Source organism: Falco rusticolus, chromosome 4, assembly GCF_015220075.1.
Source record: "Falco rusticolus isolate bFalRus1 chromosome 4, bFalRus1.pri, whole genome shotgun sequence".
In the NCBI taxonomy this organism is placed as follows: domain Eukaryota; kingdom Metazoa; phylum Chordata; class Aves; order Falconiformes; family Falconidae; genus Falco; species Falco rusticolus.
Window position 1 is genome coordinate 91,019,768 of NC_051190.1, and position 17,587 is coordinate 91,037,354.

Genomic DNA, 17,587 nt, shown 5'->3' on the forward strand with positions numbered 1-17,587 from the left:
CCCTCAGTGGAGGAAGTTAGGGAGCACTTTAAACAGAACATACAGAAGTATGCACCCTTGTAGCAAAGGCAGCCAACAATATTTTGCAATGCATTAGGAAGAGTATTGCCAGCAGGTTGAGGGAGGAGATCCTTCCCTTCTACTCAACACTGGTGAGGCCACACCTGGAGTACTGTATCTAGTCATGGGCTCCCCAGTGCAAGACAAATACGAAATCAGAGGCATGTTTACCACAGAACCACACAGACAATTAAGAGACTAGACCACCTGACACGCGGTGAGAGGGCGGGACAGGTGAGACTCCAGCCAAAACAAGAGAAAGCGCAGGGGGATTTTAGCAATGCATATAAATAGCCAGTGGGTGGGAATGAGCAAGAGGAAGCCGAAGCCAGACCCTTCTCAGTAACACCCACTGACAGGACAAGAGGCAACAGACAAGTTTTCCTGAACATGGGAAAAGCTTTTTTACTGTGAGGATGATCAGACACTGGAACAGGTTGTCCAGAGCAGCTGTGGAAATACTCAAAACCCAGCTGGACATAATCCTGGGAAACCTGCGGTAGCTGACCCTGCTTGAGCTGGGGGGTTAGACTAGATGGTCTCAAGAGGTCCTTTCCACCTAAACAATTCCATGAATCTGTGAAATTAAATAGTATCTTTCCTTAGGCCCTGACTTCAAGTACAGATTTTGTTTATTATCAGTAAACTACAAAAGCACTCAAAAGTTAACATGCAGTACGAATGGAAAAACAGATTTACCAAATCAAAGGCCATTACCTCACAGAAATTGTATCTTGGATATAATTTATATTCTTTTTCATTAATTATGGGTACAGCAGCTAAGCAAAAAATAAATATCCAAAAACCACTTGACAAATTCCAGTTGTGAGATTACATGCACAAGCAAATATGAAAAACATTGTGGTAACTAGCCACTGACCAACCTAAAAATGTGTTTAAACAAAGAGATTCTCAGCAAGCCCTGAACTGCCTTTCTGCTCTTGTCTTCTTCAGACATTTACCATACAAAGATGATATATACGTCACAATAGACTGAAAAGCTATTTGGTTCCTATTAAACAACATTAATACAGAGTAACTAAAAAGCCAAAGCCACTTATTCCTCAGAAATTCAGAGGCATAACAAGTTTGTAACTAAGACTTTAAACCAATCTAGAAATACCTGTAACTTTCATGTTTTCATTTAGTTCTATTTTAACAGTAGACTACATGCAGGCATCCTTCCATTTTAGTGCTTGATCAAGATTTTTGGGGCATTTTCAGTTGGGGTTTTTTTTAAGTGATTTTTCAGACTTAAAATTATTTTTACATGTATGCATTTCCTGATATTCATACGTTTACTTTCCTTTCATTTTTCCCCAGCATTTATAAGGTACCTACAACTGTTCTACCATTTCAGTTATCAGGCAACAGAATGTAGTGTAAAACTTCCACGAACATATAACCACGCAACTGTGAAGAGAGAGGTGCTTCAGTAACAAACACTAAGGTTACCAGACTGGAAACCTGCAATATGTAAACGGATACATTAGGACTGCTGGAGGCAGGGGGAAGAAACTTTTCAAAATATCTGAGTTTTCAGCTAGTGCAAAGGAAAATCCAAGCAGCCCTGCCAACCCTGGCTCCTTTGAAGTCAACAGGAACATTCCAGGCTGGCATGGTAATGCCACTGTTGAACAACTTACAAGCTGTCGTCATGGTTGCTACCTCCCAATTTTTCTATACCTGTTTTTGAACTGAACAAACTTTCAGTCTTTCAATTTATCTTAACTGACATCAAAATAATATACTTGTATATTACCACATGACTTTTAAAACTTTTCCTGAAATAAAGGAAATAATTAACACAAGCAATTGAAATTACCTGTTATTGAACAGTACACTATGTGAGGAGCAATCTTCTTAATGTCTTCATAACCTAGACCCATTTCAGCCAGTTTCCCAGGGATGTAGTTTTCCACGAAAACGTCAGACACTGCTGCAAGCTTTAGAAAAGAAAAGGACAAGTAAGATTTGTTAATGAACTTCCAAAACTTCAATAAATTCCTCATGTAACTTAATTTAAAAATCTCACTAATCAAAATGGCTCCAGTCTTTCTGACAAAACTTACAAACCTAGAGAGATTTTTCTTTACCTGTTAGACTGTGCATCTCTGCAAACTACATATTAGAGACACTGCATATCTAGAAAGACAACTGTCAAAATCCTAAAGCAACTAGATGAAACTATGATAAAATTACATTATCGGTATCACATCAATGTCCCACGACTTGATGATAGTTTACAGAACAATCATCACCTTTACACCTGCCCTTAGCTTGAGAAAAAGAAGGGAGAAAACGTGAAGGATAAAGGTTAATATATTCTATCTCTACCATAGAAATAAACTTACAAATTATTTTTCATTTTAAAATCATTGAATACAATTATTGTAACAGAAGACACATATCTCATTTCCTGCATGTAGAAACAGAATAGCGAGCCCAAAAATTTTACTGGGTTAAAATGAACAGTCACCTCAATTAGAATAGTGCTGTCACGCTCTGCAATGCGACTTTATCCATCGCATCTAGATCAATGACCTAGTCCAAAAATCCACTGAAGTTAAATAACATATTAACAGGCTTTAAGTTGCATCTTTTTATCTTATAAAAGTTAAAAACACACATATACAAGTTTCAAGACGACTAACACAAATTAAGAACTCCCAAAGCAAAAGAACCACACACTGAAAGATGTATGCCTTGGGGCCGTTGAGTATTTTTTCTTGGTCGCACCCCACTCGCCCCCTGGAATTTTTGGAACTATTCCCTGACAGGTACCCACGTTTGTGCACACATTTTTAAGCATAGCCTAGGACATTTAGTTTCTTAACGCTATTTGCAGCTGATGAGCGTCACGTTCTCTGAAACTACCATGTTGATGTCCGCTTAATACATACAGTATATTAGACCAGCTTCTATAAACTACTGTCATCATAACAACAATCAAAAGCATTTTTTGTTCTAGCATGCAGGCTGTTCAGCTGAATGTAAGGCCAAAGAGGGTGCCAAACCAGGAAGCATTTTAACAAGAAAAATAGAAACTGATTCTTATTCAGACAAGGTACCACACCACTTAAAAATGGGTCAATGGGATGCATGAAGGAGACATTAACAGAAATGAAGTTCAGCATACAGTAAAGGTGCATTTTAAAATATGTTATCAACTATTTTTAAAGTTGTTATATCAAGAACCTGTAGGACTATAGCAAAATGAGAAACAGTCTCCAGATTCTTAATAAGCATTGCTGGGTTTCAACGTGGACAGCTGGCTGGTTTGTTATTTTGCGATTCCATAGAAGTGAACAGAACATAATTTCATGGAAGTTATTAAATAACAAGCATTTGTCACAGGAAGGTTTTCAAGAAGATCCAAGTTTCCACAGAGCTAAAGTATTTGCTAGTAAAAACAGAAGTAGCTCAGACTGATCTACAGCTGTCCCAACCCTGTGTGCAGGACAGCAGATGAGGCCACCAAAGTAAGGCAAGTGGAACACAATAGGGGCAAGCTCTTTATTCTCTAATAGTATGCCTTTATGCAAATAAAGTCAAGGGGGTTTTCATTTTCTTTTTAAATCCTTCACAGTTCATACTTTTCCAACTGGTAATGCTACAGCATTAGCTTAATTCATTCAAGAGACAAAATCAGATAGAGCTTTTGTATTGTTTTCACTGGAACTGTATAATCTATCCAATTTGCAATGATTATATGGGCTAAAATGGTTTGAGAGTTGTTGTTTATCTCATACGAAAGAGCTACTACGAGCCACTGAGGAAGAAAGCATGACATACAGTACTATAACATAAAAAGCACCACACCTTTGGGCTTAGAAATATACATGGGATGGCGACAGCGCTAAAGTCTGATACAATGACTTGGGCCCAGTTTAGCAGTATATCTACTCTCCGAAAGAAATGAACCTGAGTTTTCAAGACATCCTACAAATGCTGCGTCAGCTCTGCTGCTAAAGTTTTCATGACGCTTGGAAATAGTCTTCAATGCATAAAGGCAGCAGTCTGTGCTTAGTACTTTTTTTAATGCTCACTGAACCAAGCATAAGTACCCAGGGTACTACCACTGCAGAGAACTGGATTCAAACTCTGATCCAAACAAACTGTATGCTCTTAAAACTCAAAGGGATTTTCCATCTCAATGAGGGTTTAAGTCCACTGTCAACTGAAATGTCACACTTCCACGTCCTACAAAGTGCTCTGAACATATCACTTGTATTTAAACCTCTACTAACAGAGCAATACAACACAGACCTGAGTTGGAATACTACGTATTCCAGATTGAGCATATCAGTGTCCTATGTCTGTGCCTCAGGAAAGAAAAAAAAAGACATCATGCATGCCAAAGTAGTCATTAAACTGAATTACAATAACAAATAATGACAGTCCTAACTTTAAAAAGCTAACTAATCATACCTTTTGGAAGTTTTGTTTAGTTTTTTAGTTTTGTTTTTTTACAAAATCTCCACACAAAGGAGAATGTGCACACTCACACACACACTGTGTATTTGCATGTGTGAATAGTTTGCTTTATCAAGTGAGACAGCATGCATGAGATGCTGACCTATCAGCTAAAGGTAATGAAAGGGAAGGAGTGCCATCAGCTCCCAACCAATGGAATATTCCCAAATTCTTCATGAATAGAGAAGTTAACCAGTTAAGGCTAAATACTCAGGAGAAAGGTATCATCCTCAAGGTTCTTAAAAGAAGCTTCTGACAATAACTGCTGAATAATGCTCTAAAGAGATATTGAGCCGTATTACAACAGAAGGATGTCAGAGCATGGGACTGGTGCACATACCAACACTGAAGTGAAAAAAAAAAAAATTCATTCAGGCAGACATACAAATATTTGGGAAGCAGTTAATAGCAAGCCAAAAGCATTAGGAAGGAAGACAGGGCTACAAGTGGCACAGAATAAATAAACATAAAAAAGATGACCAAATAATAATTTTGTGGGAATCATCTAATCTTGTAATTATGAAAGAGCAGACCTTGAACAAGCATTTTGTAGTGCTGTGCCAAAGGAAGAAAAGCAGCCAGGACTCCTGATAAAAAGATTTCTTCAGCTTACTTGATACTACTGACTGAGTTATCACAGCTGTGCTTTTGTCATATACCTGAAGACTCTCTACTCCTTTGTTTTTAGTATTCTAACCATGCTACCTTTCTTAATGAAAATTTATAACTTTATTACCTTACTTTATAGTGCTTAGGCTCAGGACATGATTCATATTTCTGTATGAGTAACCAGTGTCACAAATTTGAATTTCTTCTTGCCATCAATCGCTTTACAGACACGAATACTATTTTTCATAGTAACAATTACATTGCTGAAAAACCCTCAATTCTATACACATCTGTCCTGATGTTTCCAGGAGACAACTGAAAACAAAAGCCTGTTATAGATAACTTCCCTTTACATATCCTTTTTAACAAAACTCCAAACAGAAGTAGTTATATTCTGGCTCCATTTGAGATGCAATAATGGAATGTCAAGACCTCTGCACCAAATACTTCCAAAAAACTACCACCCTAAATCAAGCAAAGTGACAACTCCACAAGTAGAGTCACATTTCAGTAATGCCTCATCACTTCAGTCTACAATGTTGCTATATCACAGATAAGGATGCCATTGATTTAATGAACAGAAAGCTGTAATGGTTATGAAAGCAACTCTTCTTAAAAGAGTAACAAGCTAAGAAATAACTTTCTCACAGGAGATTGCCTCATTTCCACAGCTAGTGTGGTAAATATTTAACAGTTAGTTCTCTCACTGGTGATTCCATAACATCACATCTTAGCAATTAATTCTCCTACACTGCTTGACTGTTTCAGTGACATCAAGCTAAGGGAAAAATTAATATTGCTGCTGGCAGGAAGCATTTGTCTGTAGCTCTAAATACTCTTACTGCCAGCTATCCCATCTTCAGCATCATGATAGCTCTACACTACAGTGATACAAGAGATCTTACTAGCAGGAAAAGGGTGGGAAGCCCAGCACTGAGCTGACAGAAAGGATGCACAAATGAGAGAGAAGAAAGCTGATAACTTTGATTCAAAAATTATGTGGGATTTGAACTTAACCAGATACCTGAGCCTGAAGTACAGAAGCTGTATTGCAAATTCTTAAGTCACCAGACACTCAACTCCACGGACCATAAAAAGGTTCTCCATATCACAGGCGGAAAGCTATACATTTAAAACGAGAAGCAATCAGTAATCTTCCTGCACAGATGTCAAGATGAGAAAAGGGAAACTTCCTAACCACAAACAGTGGCAGTCACACCATAAGCTCAAGCTGAAGCCATCTTTTCTCCAGCTTATCCTGACTCAAAGGCTCAGCTGCCTTTGATTCTTCAAACAGGGCCCAGTTCATACACATGAAATCAGCGAATGTTTTGCAGAGAGTACTTTTTCTTTCACCATTTTTAAGGGTCAAATAACAAGATACTCTTGTGCAAGAGGAACAACTTCTATTTAGAATGTAACTAGTTTATCCAAAAAAAAAGAAAATCTGCATTATACCATGCAAAATTATTCCAAATGACTGTATCCATTTCCAAAACCTTTAAAAGATAAACATACAACTTCATAACAAATCAGCAATAAATGGTTCTGCTCTGCAAATAGAAAAGACACTACAGAACCCTTGGGTTATAAACTCTAAAGAGATGCTTCATGTGGAAGTCTTACGTAGCTGACAGGGAAGAAAAAAGGTAAAAAGTACCAGACAACTTAATCTATTTGCATTTCAGGCAATATTCACAACAAAAAATACTACCAGACAAATTCCATTTATTGCAGGACACATACAGTCTCACTGTGATAAACTGATTGGAACTGATATTGAAACAGACAGTAACAAAAGCCAGCTCACCCTCTCAGATGTGTTGGTACTGCAGGGCTAAAACCACAGCGTTGGCAAGTAGAAGGTCTTGTATTTTTCAATACATAAACAAGGGATGACAAAGTGCACAAGTTCCACAGAATGTGAGATGTGATACTTTTATTAATTTTTCAATGGAAAAATGGATCACTCTTAAAAGACCCTTACATTCTGAACTCAAGTACTGAAAAAAGAATCAAACATCAAGTTTACCTACAGGACAATATTTCTCAGAAAGACACACAGCAACAGAAGACATGAATACATTGTAACATTCAAAAACCTGCAAACACTGGAGCCCAGTATCTCCTCTTCCTAAACTGCTCACTGACTTCATCAGATCAGTCCAGCTTGAATCTTTCTTATGAAGTAGTACGAGATCACATACAGCAACAGTAAAAGGAAAGCACTAGGCTGTTAGACTGTTTCCTCACAATATTTCATTTGAGACTTTCAGTAACATTTTCATGTAAATTTTATATCTAAAATCATTAGAAATTACATTTAACATTGAGACCAAAGGAACAGAGCACAGAGGCTATATACCGTAATGTAACAAATTTTCTTAACGTACCTTTTAAAATTATATCAGATATCAAACTAATACTTGAAATATAGAGTTTATTTTTTATTACTCAGGCTCAAAATAGGCACAGTTTTCATGCTATCAAAACGTACCTCTCTGATAAGTTTTACTCCTTTTGAATCTTTCATGTTGATAGCTATACTCTGAGGATAAAAAAAAAAATACAACAGTAATTTATGTGAAAGCCCTTCTGGTGATTATCAGCCTCTTCTAAACATAACCAACAGTCAAGTTTCACACTACAGCTAAATCAAATAAGTAAATATTTACACACACACCACCTCTCCCTGCTAAAAGAAATTGTTGGTAAAGCAAGCAGAAATGTCTCACCAACATATCAGACAAGCACTGAAACGAGTATGGCAGATGCACAGCTGGAAGCTGCACTGCAGTCTGATCACTGTATGTTTGCAGAGCAGCTACTGCAAGCATGCATGGGTACACCAAAAACATTTGTTTCAATGGCAGCAAGCCATTAAACAATTCAGACATGTCGTGAAACTTCATCTTAAACCTGAAACTTCACAGGCTACCTTTAGCCAACCTAACTGTGGTATGATGCCTGCTTTCCTCCAGCTCCAGCTACCAGCTGAAGCAGGTCAACTGAGCTGATGCCCCTGAAAAAAACTGATCCTTCGAATAAAATAACCCTGACTTTCAGCAGTGTTCATTTCCAGTCAATTTGCACCACCAGCTGGGGACATTCAGGACCACTCTTGCTTTTTGCATTTGCCTCAGCTGACCACAGCACCATACAAGGTTTGCAGCCTTTTTTGTTCAAAGGAACTCTTTGGTTTTTCTCCTGAAACTTATTCATCACAATTTAAGGCCAATGTAACTATTGCTCCATTATATATGTTAAGAATCAAACAAAGAACTGTTATGTCTTCAGTTGTAATTACAGAAAACATTGGCTAATGTTCAATGCCACACTCCACTTACCTTTTTATTTCTATTGACACTGAGAAAATAAACACTTTCTGTTCCAGCAAAGGGTGGACCCCAGGCTCTTGTATCATCACCAGCTCCTGAAAGAAATGCCAACACATTTTCATATTTGTCCAATATCCCACTGTGAACAAACAAAAAGAATAAAAAGTTTTCCCCCAACATATTTAAACCACCTAAGCTTCATCTAGCAGGCAGGACAAGAATTAGTTTTTTATATATATATATATATATATATAAGGATATTTATATCAAAAAAACACCTAAAAGTGAATGTGATTAAGCAAAGTGAACACAGTGCTTGCTAGTGCTGGGACTATTTTTAAGCTTTAAAATATTACTATACAGCCACAAACCACCAATGTATTTGCAGGTTTTTGGTTGTTTTTGTTTGTGGGTTGTTTTTTTGGTGTGGTTTTTTGTTGGGTTTTTGGTTGTTTTGGTGTTTTGGGGTTTGGTTTTTTTTTTTTGGGGGGGGGGGGTTGGTTGTTGGGGTGTTTTTGTTGGTTGGGTTGTTGTGTTTTGTTTTTGGGGTTTTTTTTTGGGGGGGGGGGCACCCAGGGGGAAGGTGGAAGGGGCTTTTTTGTTTGGGGGTTGTTTTTTTACCTTAAAGCACTGCTACAATGTCACTCTTTAAGGCAATCCAGAAGAATTTAGCAGCAGCTCTATCCCTGCACCAAGTCACACAGTGCACATGGTCAACAAGCTATTCCTGAAACACTCTGGACACAATGTCAAGACACCACTGATCAGCAACAACTTGTTAAACTGCACGCTGCTGAACACCAACAAAAGGAAGCAATTGCAAAAGGTAAGATGGCATTAAAGCTGCTGCAGACATTGATGTCAGTGTATGATTTATGCTTAATTTCCAATTTGAAACCTTTCTTAAATGTCATTAAGACTGGCAATTATTTCAATTAGAATTAAAGCTAAATTTAAATTCAGACATAATCAACATCCCGAATTCTAGCAAGCATGCACATTCCTACATCTATTTCAATAACTAGACTTTATCTACTTGTTAACTTCACGTGAGTAAAAACTTTCCTTAGTGAGGCAACACAGAAGACTCTTTGATACTAGCACAGACACAGAAACAAGCTGAAGGTCTTACACCATATAGCCACTGTCACAGTTGTGCTATACACTGCAGTAACACAAAGTAACACAGTCCACAGTCTACAGTCATTTCAGATCGACTGTGGTAGAAGTTATACAAATGTTTCAATTACTTATCAACATCTGTACTGTTTAGTATGTCAAAGGACTAGTTTGGTTCAAGCAGGAAGCTTGGGGGGCGGGACGGGAAATATCTTTCTTCTGTATATTACCACTTCAAGCCATTCAAAACAACACATTTCAGTAATACTTTCCATGCAGGATGCTACTGTGGCTACTATCCTTTACAGATTAATACTCCTGTGAAAGTAGATATCCTCGCCCAGAAAGAGCCAATTACTCATGTTCTAAAATGTTTGAAATTCAGAATTCTCAGGCTGCCCTTTTCCTTCAGTCACAAAACAAAACTCTAGGACCTGGAATGCATACCTCCAAAACCATTACTTCATACCTAAACACTGACATTTCTCCATTCCTACTACCTAGATACTTGCAATTATACCACTGTCAGACTCATCAGATAGTACAAAATAGATGCAGCTTCTGCCCTGCCACAAAAGTGAAAACATTTGAAACAATGGTGAGTGATTAAGGATGACCCATAGGTTGATGTGTGACTTCGGTTAGACATTCTACATTTTGTTAAATGTTCAAACTTCCAATATTTCCTATTTAAAATAAAATATAGGCGAAGTAATATGTTTTAGTATCTCAAGTGTGTAATTATCTTCACCAGCTCTTTTCAAAAGTAATAATACCAAAAAAGAGAAACTTTAAAAATGGAAACTTCAAGAAAGAAAAAATACACGAAAATTTGCAGCTGCTGTGGCATAATTTCATGCCTCAAATGCATGATGATGTATAAAACTGAAAGCCAAATGCAGGAAATATTCCTAAAAAAAGACCTGAATGTCATGCAATTTTTTAATCTTCTTGTATGGTCTTAAGAACTAGAAAGTGTAGCTATTCCACAAGAATGAAGCATTTTTTATCATTACCAATCCTCAACAACTCTTAAATTAAGAAGCGTATGTTCTAAATGGGAGAAGAAAACCATTGTGTTAAGCTCAAATACACAAAAATAAAATTAATTCTATTTATGAAGTTAATTACCCAGAGTCCAATCAGACTCAGATGGAGCTACAGAAGTTTCTGCATTTGAAACTACACGCTCACAGCTCACTAACCTCAGACACTTTCAGCACTAGCATGAAGATTTTCATCCAAATTCAGAAATCTCCCTTTTCCAATGAACTTCCATCTCCACCTATACAGGAATATCAGATCCTGGACATTAAAGATGAAACTACCTCTTGCAGAAAATAACTTTTGTTCACTTTGCACAATTCCAAAGAAAAATTTATCCAACAAGGTAATTTTTAATTAACAACCTGAAACTGTGCTGCAATATTAAAATTATTCTCAATAGAAAGTTGATAGGGAAGGGCAAGTCATCTTATACTCTACCAGTCAAGACGCTTGCCTGCCCCACTAGATCTGTATAATATTACACAAAAGCAGTGCTAACAAACAGTATATATATATTTTTAAATGCTCATATTACCTTTCTTTCCTGTAATAATAAAAATGAAAATAGAAGAATAGAATGTGGAGTCTATTTCCAAAATTAAAGCACCTGTCATTTTATCAGTATTCTAATCCTGAGTAGTAAAATGTATTCCTATTTAAAATTATCTGAGACATTTTGGCTCAGAGGGAACCGAGCTGAAAATTCTTAATTCCCAAACGGGAAAAACACCTTTTCTGTAATTCTTATGTAACTAATTGCTGGAAGGATTTGTGTGTATGTCAAATATTGCATGTCAAACACTACACCTAAAACCCTGTTTTAATCCTCAGTCCTCTTACCACATGATAAAAAAAAAACACACACACACACACAAAAAAAAAAAAACCAAAAAAAAAACCAAAAAACCAAACCCACCGAACACCTAAGCATTCAGAAGCCCAATTTACAGTCTAAGCAAAGTCCAAACAATTCAAACAAAATCAATTTAGCTTTGAGTGATGGAATAAGACACTTTATTAAGTGATGACTCAGCACTGTTTTGTACATTAGTATCTGAAAAAGCTACCTGACCTTACAACTTCAACTGTTCTCACACTGTTTTCTAAATACAGACATCGACTACTGATCAAAACACACAGGTGGAGCACAGTGTTAAATTTAAAGCCAAGGGATCATACAGGTATAAGCAAACCTCCTAATAACTAGTTTTCTACCACATCAGAAATAGTATGAAGATATAAAATGTTCCCAAAACTTGAAAACTACTGGCTCAAAAAAAAACCCCAATTAAATAGCTACAATTTTTTCTTAGAATGATACCATACACACAGTCACCAGAAACACACCAAACAGATACAGTAATGTCTTCAATTTTGCATTCTGTCATGTATCACTTAAAATACATCAACAAATAGTTGCTGAACTACCCCACATTCTTATTGTATCTAAAATAGATACATAAAAATCTTACCTGGTCTTTCCACTTTGATAACTTCAGCCCCTAGATCTCCCAAATTCATTGTGGCAAAGGGCCCTGCAAGCACCCTGTAATATTAAAAAAAAAAAAAAGATTTTCTTAGGTTTTCCTATCTGAAAATTTGCATCTAGACAGACTGTTCCAAATTACAGACAAAATACAAACCTGGTTAAATCAAGAATTTTCACACCATCCAATGGCTTTACATTACTAGCACCTGACAAGAAACAGAAAACAGTAACTTACTCCTCAATATTTTTAAGATATGTTTCTTATTGGTAATCTGAAACACCTCTTATGACATTCTCAACACCCTCCCTCATCTCCTTCCGCAAATAAAGGATAATAAAGCTTTCTGTACAGGTAGGTTATTAGGAGTTATATTATTATTACATTAATAAAGCATTTCAAAGTTGGAAAACCTTCTGGTTACCATTGCAGAACCTATTCTAAACACCTAGCAGTTCTACAGTAAATCTACTTTTTAGAGATATTCTTATATGTTCCTTCCACAAACACCCATATAGCTTTTAAAGACTAATCTGAAGAAAGCTCCAATAAAAGCACAGCAAGCAACATCAGAATGACACAAACTAAAACTGAGTAGCAGACCAATGTGAAGCACAGTACCCTCACAAACTGTTTTGACCTGCACAGACTTACGCACTTGCATCACACCCACACAAAAATAAACTACATTTCAAAAAAAGGTTACAAAACTGAAGACAGAACATACAAGCCAAGGAAATACTTGTTTTCCTATCTGTAACTTTCAATGGCAGTCGCACATGCAAGATACAAGGCAATCACAACGCTTTCCTTCTTTCCAGCCTGGCTAGCCCTAAAACAACAGGGGTGGCACTGAGTGTAACAGACAGAGCAAGCAATCCCATTGCCTAGACCATAGGTTTGCCCAACTCTCTCTTGGGTGACCTTGGGTTATCTTCTGCTAACTTTCATTGCAGGATGGGGATAAAAACACTTCACCGCCCTGTGTGAATGGTAATTTCATTATTTTTTGGAAGGTGGTCTCACATCACACACATACACACAGGAAATAAAGCACCTAGCTGGTAACACCATAAAAATATAAAAATTGTGCAATAGTAACTTCTGATAAGCATCTTTTTGATGTTTGTCCAGGTCAGAGAAAGATTTAAAACACAGTGAAAAACCAAACCAAAACATAACAACAAAAAAAAAACCAAACACCCACCAAATCCAAAACAAACAAACAAAAAAAAATAATTCAAGCACAGGCTTCTTTACAGAACAGGAAGGAGAAAAGAAGCACAATCCCTCAAAGCATGCAGGGCTGCACGGTGCATCTCCCGAGTCACACAGCAACAAATGCCTGTGTCACCTGCTCCACACTCCCTCCGTCAGACCTGAGCCACCCTTCAGTAACCCCCATAACTCTCCCACCTACCTTACAGTATATATGGTAAGAAGCTGATGGATACAGAGAGATACATGCAATAAAAAAGCTACAGAGACATGAAGCAGCACTAGGAGTTCAAGGCTTCTAATAAAATGTTTTCATTCACTGTACTGCTCTCAATGAGAACACTTGCATCCCATTCTTTAAGACATTTTCCTCAAGTATTACAAACCGCTCCAAAGGGATTTAACAGGTTTGGGTTTTTAATACAATATCAAGCAGCATGCTGAAAGTGAGCTTATCTAGAAGCAGCCATCTATTTGGCACATTTCAAAGCCTTTAGGTAAAGTCAGGCTGCTACCTCTGTTCAATGCTGCACACTGCAGTGTTCCAGGTGTTGGACAACACTTGTGTTTGTCCCAGGTAAACACCACAGATTCTGCAGCATAACCTCAATTTTATCAAGTTGGCTCTAGCTGAGCAAGCACTTAAGCATATGCTTGTCTGTTAAGGAACTGAGTGCACCATTTGTTTCACAACAGCATTACTTTGTTTACAGAAAATATGTAAGCAGCCACTTTACTGAAAAGCACAGCTCCCTAAAAAAAAAACAAACAACCGAACATTTAAGTCAACAAAAAGAGCCCATCTTCCTCTATTCTTTCCACATCTTTTAAAGCTATACTCTCTTACTTCAATGGCTCATTTTTTCTCCTCCTGTAAGTTTCTCACAGATACACTAGGAGAGAAATAGCAACTTCTCAGAGCCCACAGGTTTTCTACCTGTGGCTGTTGTAGGAATCCATAAAAGATACTTCTCAGAGAAGCCTATAAAGTGTTAAGATTAGCCTGTAAATACACATTTATGCATAACTAAGACTGATGGATTCTTACTAATTATCGTATCACTGATGTCAGATGTCCACAATGATGAAATGCAAGAGAGATCAAAAGCTTGCTTTTGAAAATTGGAGAAAAAATATAAAATAAAATAGACTGGCTAGCCTCTTCAAACTGGAAAAGCACAGATATTCACAAGAGAAAACACAGAGGACCTAAATTTGCATTCTAGCAAGATACTTACATGGCTGAAACGATTAAATGTTTCAAACAATTACAAAACAATGCCTTTTGACAGAAAAACAGCAGTTCTGGTACACTGATCTCGAGTACCAGAGTGCTACCAACCCCTCATTGCAGGAACAATAGGAAACAAAACCACACCACAAACAGAAGAGATCCGAATTTATCAGTATTGACAAGAGCATCTTTTTATTTAATTTTTTCTCCTCTTCACTAGCTTCCTATCAGGTGCATATCTGAAGTTAAACTTTTCCCCACAGAGCGTTTTTTCTCAGAATTCTGGCTCAATGTTTTAAGTTCTCCAAAACATTAACTCACATTTTCTCTTGTAATTTTACTATTAATTATTCCAGTAACTTGATGATTGAAAGAAAAATCTACTCTCCCAGCTCTAACTATATATTATTTGTAAACTCTTTGAGTCTACTGCAAATTGGACAGTCATACATCTTTTATAAGTAACTTTGACAAAGAATAAAATAGATCCACTTACTCTCAATACGATTTAAACTCTTTCGTTAAGCTCACTAGGTTGGCCCGAGGTTGGTCTAATGGAACAATATTAGTAAGCAAGCAACAGAGAAATCATTCTATAGAAGAAATATTAATTTTCAGGTCCTATTCCCAGAAAAACTTTCCTTTATGCTTGTAAGAGACAGAAGAGGACACTGAGAATAAAGCTGGTTAGTACATTTCATGGTTTTGCACCAATACAAAGTAACAGCAAGCAAATAGATTCCATTCCAATTATGGAGGGCATCACTCCGTAAGTCTATCATCTCTACTTTGATTGCACAATCAATAGTTTTTAACTTATACCTCCAGCGAGTTACCATCAAGTCCATCACTACCGTGAATTCACTAGCAATAGGCGCACTCTGTGCATTCACCTTGGGAACCCGAATCCCAAACTTTCCCTGCTTCTAATGCAACCAACACAACTGTTGGTGTATTTCCACATTAATTAGGTAACAGAACAACCCGAGAGCCAGAAGAGAATTACTTTGCTGCAGCTCAGCTTTATTTTGATTCGTAAAAACAAAAAAAAAACAACCGCAACCCAAAAAAACAGACTGCACGAAGTTTCCCAGCCCTTGGGAAACGAGGCGCAGGCGCGCGCGGCAGCGGGCTGTCCCCTGCCGCGAGCCGAGGGTGCCCCCGCCGGCACGTGCAAAGTCCAGCCGCGGTGACCTCGGCGCCCCCCGCCCGCGCACCCGCGTCACCCACCGCGCTTACACAGGCCCGGCCGCCCAGCGACCCCCTTCGCCACCCCGCCGCGGCAGAGGGGCGCAGGTAACGCGCCCAGCACCTGCGCTGCCGGCAGGGCAGCTCCCCGCCTCGCTGGAGGCCACGGGCGGCCGCAGCGTCCCTCAGGGCTCAGCGGTCCCGCCCGCGCCGAGGGCCCCGGCCCCTGCCGGCCTCGGAGCCCCGGCGGCACTCGAGGGCAGGGGGAGGGAAGGGCAGGCTGAGGAAGGCGCGGCACGGCTACCTGCCGGGGGAGCGCCTCCGCTCCGCGCCCCGCCGCCGCTGCTAGGGGAGGCGGCGCTCAGGGCTCTGGGGCAGCGCGGCCAAGCGCTGCCGCCGGCGGCCGCGGGGCACAGGCTCCTCCACAGCCCGCCGCAGCGGCGGTTCCTTCCGCCCAGCATCTCCGCGCTCCGACGCCCGCCGCTGCAAAACCCACGGCCGAGCGCGCCAGCCGGCGCCGCGCAAGCGCCAGCGGCCCAGCACTCCCCTGCCCGCACCCGGGGGCAGCGCTGCAGCGTGGGCGGGGCGGGGCCTCCTCTCCGGCACCGCCCGCCGTGAGGGCTGGCAGCGCCGCCGGGTGCCGCGCTCCTTCCCCACCGGGGGGCTCGGCCGGGTTCGGCTGCGCTGGGTTCGGCTCGGCTCAGCTGGGTCCGGCCGGGCTCGACTCGGCTGGGTTCTGCTGTGTTCGGTCAGGCTCGTCTCGGCCCGCCTCGGATGGGTTCGGCCGGGCTCGGCTCGGCTGGGTTGGGTTTGGCCGGTCTCGGCTATCGCTCAGCCCGGCTCGGCTCCCCCGGTTAAAAGCGCGTTGCCCCTTCTGTTTTTCTTAGCGTGGCAGGTGGCTGGGCTCTATAAACGAAGCGTCGTCTTGCAGCTGCCGCGGCAGTAATTCTAGATCCCGCGTAATAAACCACGGTAGTTATACAAAGTAGACTTGAGGGTTCTTTCACTGCCACATCTAGCTGCTGGGTAAGCCACTGCTTGAGCGCTAGGAACTTGGACATCCAGTTGGGTGTACAAGCAGCGGCATACAGCGTTGCTGAGATGGAATAAAGTAAAATGGTATCACTATCACAAGGTAGATCCTTCATCTCATTTCTGCTTTGTGGAAGGTGCAGCGTTATTTGGACGGTAAGCTGTACCTTCAGTGGTACATAGCTACAGAAGGGTTAGCTTGAAATAACCTTTACCCAATTTTTCCCTGAGCCTAAGTACTTTGAGACTATTTTTAGTTTGTGTTAGCACAGAATGGCAGGCTTGTTAGAGGAACACTATGGTGTCTTCCTGCTCTGTAATAGGATAAAAAAGCCTGCATGGAGGTTCAGCATTTATTGACCAGAAATACATTGTGTAAGGATAAGACAACAACTGCATCTCAAGAGCAGCTGAAACTTCTGACTGCTTGAGAATGAGCATAACGAATAGCCCAGGCTTAAGAAGTGTTGTGTGTCAGGTGGCCTGGATGCTGAGGAAGATCCATAGAGAAAATCTTCTACATGATGTGTTTGTTGACTGGATACGCTGTGTAATGAAAAGTATGACGTGGCTGCTTAAAATCCTAGAAGCAATTAGGATTTGTCAACAAGAAGAATTAATCAGCAAAATTATTCCAGTGTAACTCAACATGTGTGTAACAATACACATTTCTAATTTGGTGTGAAAGGGGTTAAAATTAAATGAAGTTGTCCTTTTCTGGAATAAGATCAATCAGACAAATTGATGTTTATGTTGGTAAACTGTCTTGTGTAGACATG

General features: G+C 39.6%; 1 protein-coding gene across 5 annotated transcripts in view; it reads right to left on the reverse strand.

Moving 5' to 3' along the window:
- The window catches only part of SUGCT (succinyl-CoA:glutarate-CoA transferase), a 337,866-nt gene extending 321,531 nt beyond the window's left edge, over nucleotides 1–16,335 (reverse strand). For 2 of the 5 annotated variants that reach the window (XR_005103899.1, XM_037385361.1), the window contains exons 1-6: nucleotides 16,081–16,334; nucleotides 12,293–12,344; nucleotides 12,122–12,195; nucleotides 8,493–8,578; nucleotides 7,643–7,693; nucleotides 1,886–2,006 (exon numbers count right to left, since the gene is read on the reverse strand). Coding sequence is in view for 3 of the 5 variants with exons in the window: in XM_037385361.1 (XP_037241258.1) it covers nucleotides 1,886–2,006; nucleotides 7,643–7,693; nucleotides 8,493–8,578; nucleotides 12,122–12,195; nucleotides 12,293–12,344; nucleotides 16,081–16,237 (541 nt within the window). In the remaining 2 variants the exon portion in view is untranslated. Of the gene's footprint in view, nucleotides 1–1,885; nucleotides 2,007–7,642; nucleotides 7,694–8,492; nucleotides 8,579–12,121; nucleotides 12,196–12,292; nucleotides 12,345–16,080 lie in introns of all 5 variants that reach the window. The other 3 variants (XR_005103900.1, XM_037385360.1, XM_037385359.1) reach the window with 2 other exon arrangements.
- Between the last annotated feature and the right edge of the window lie 1,252 nt (nucleotides 16,336–17,587).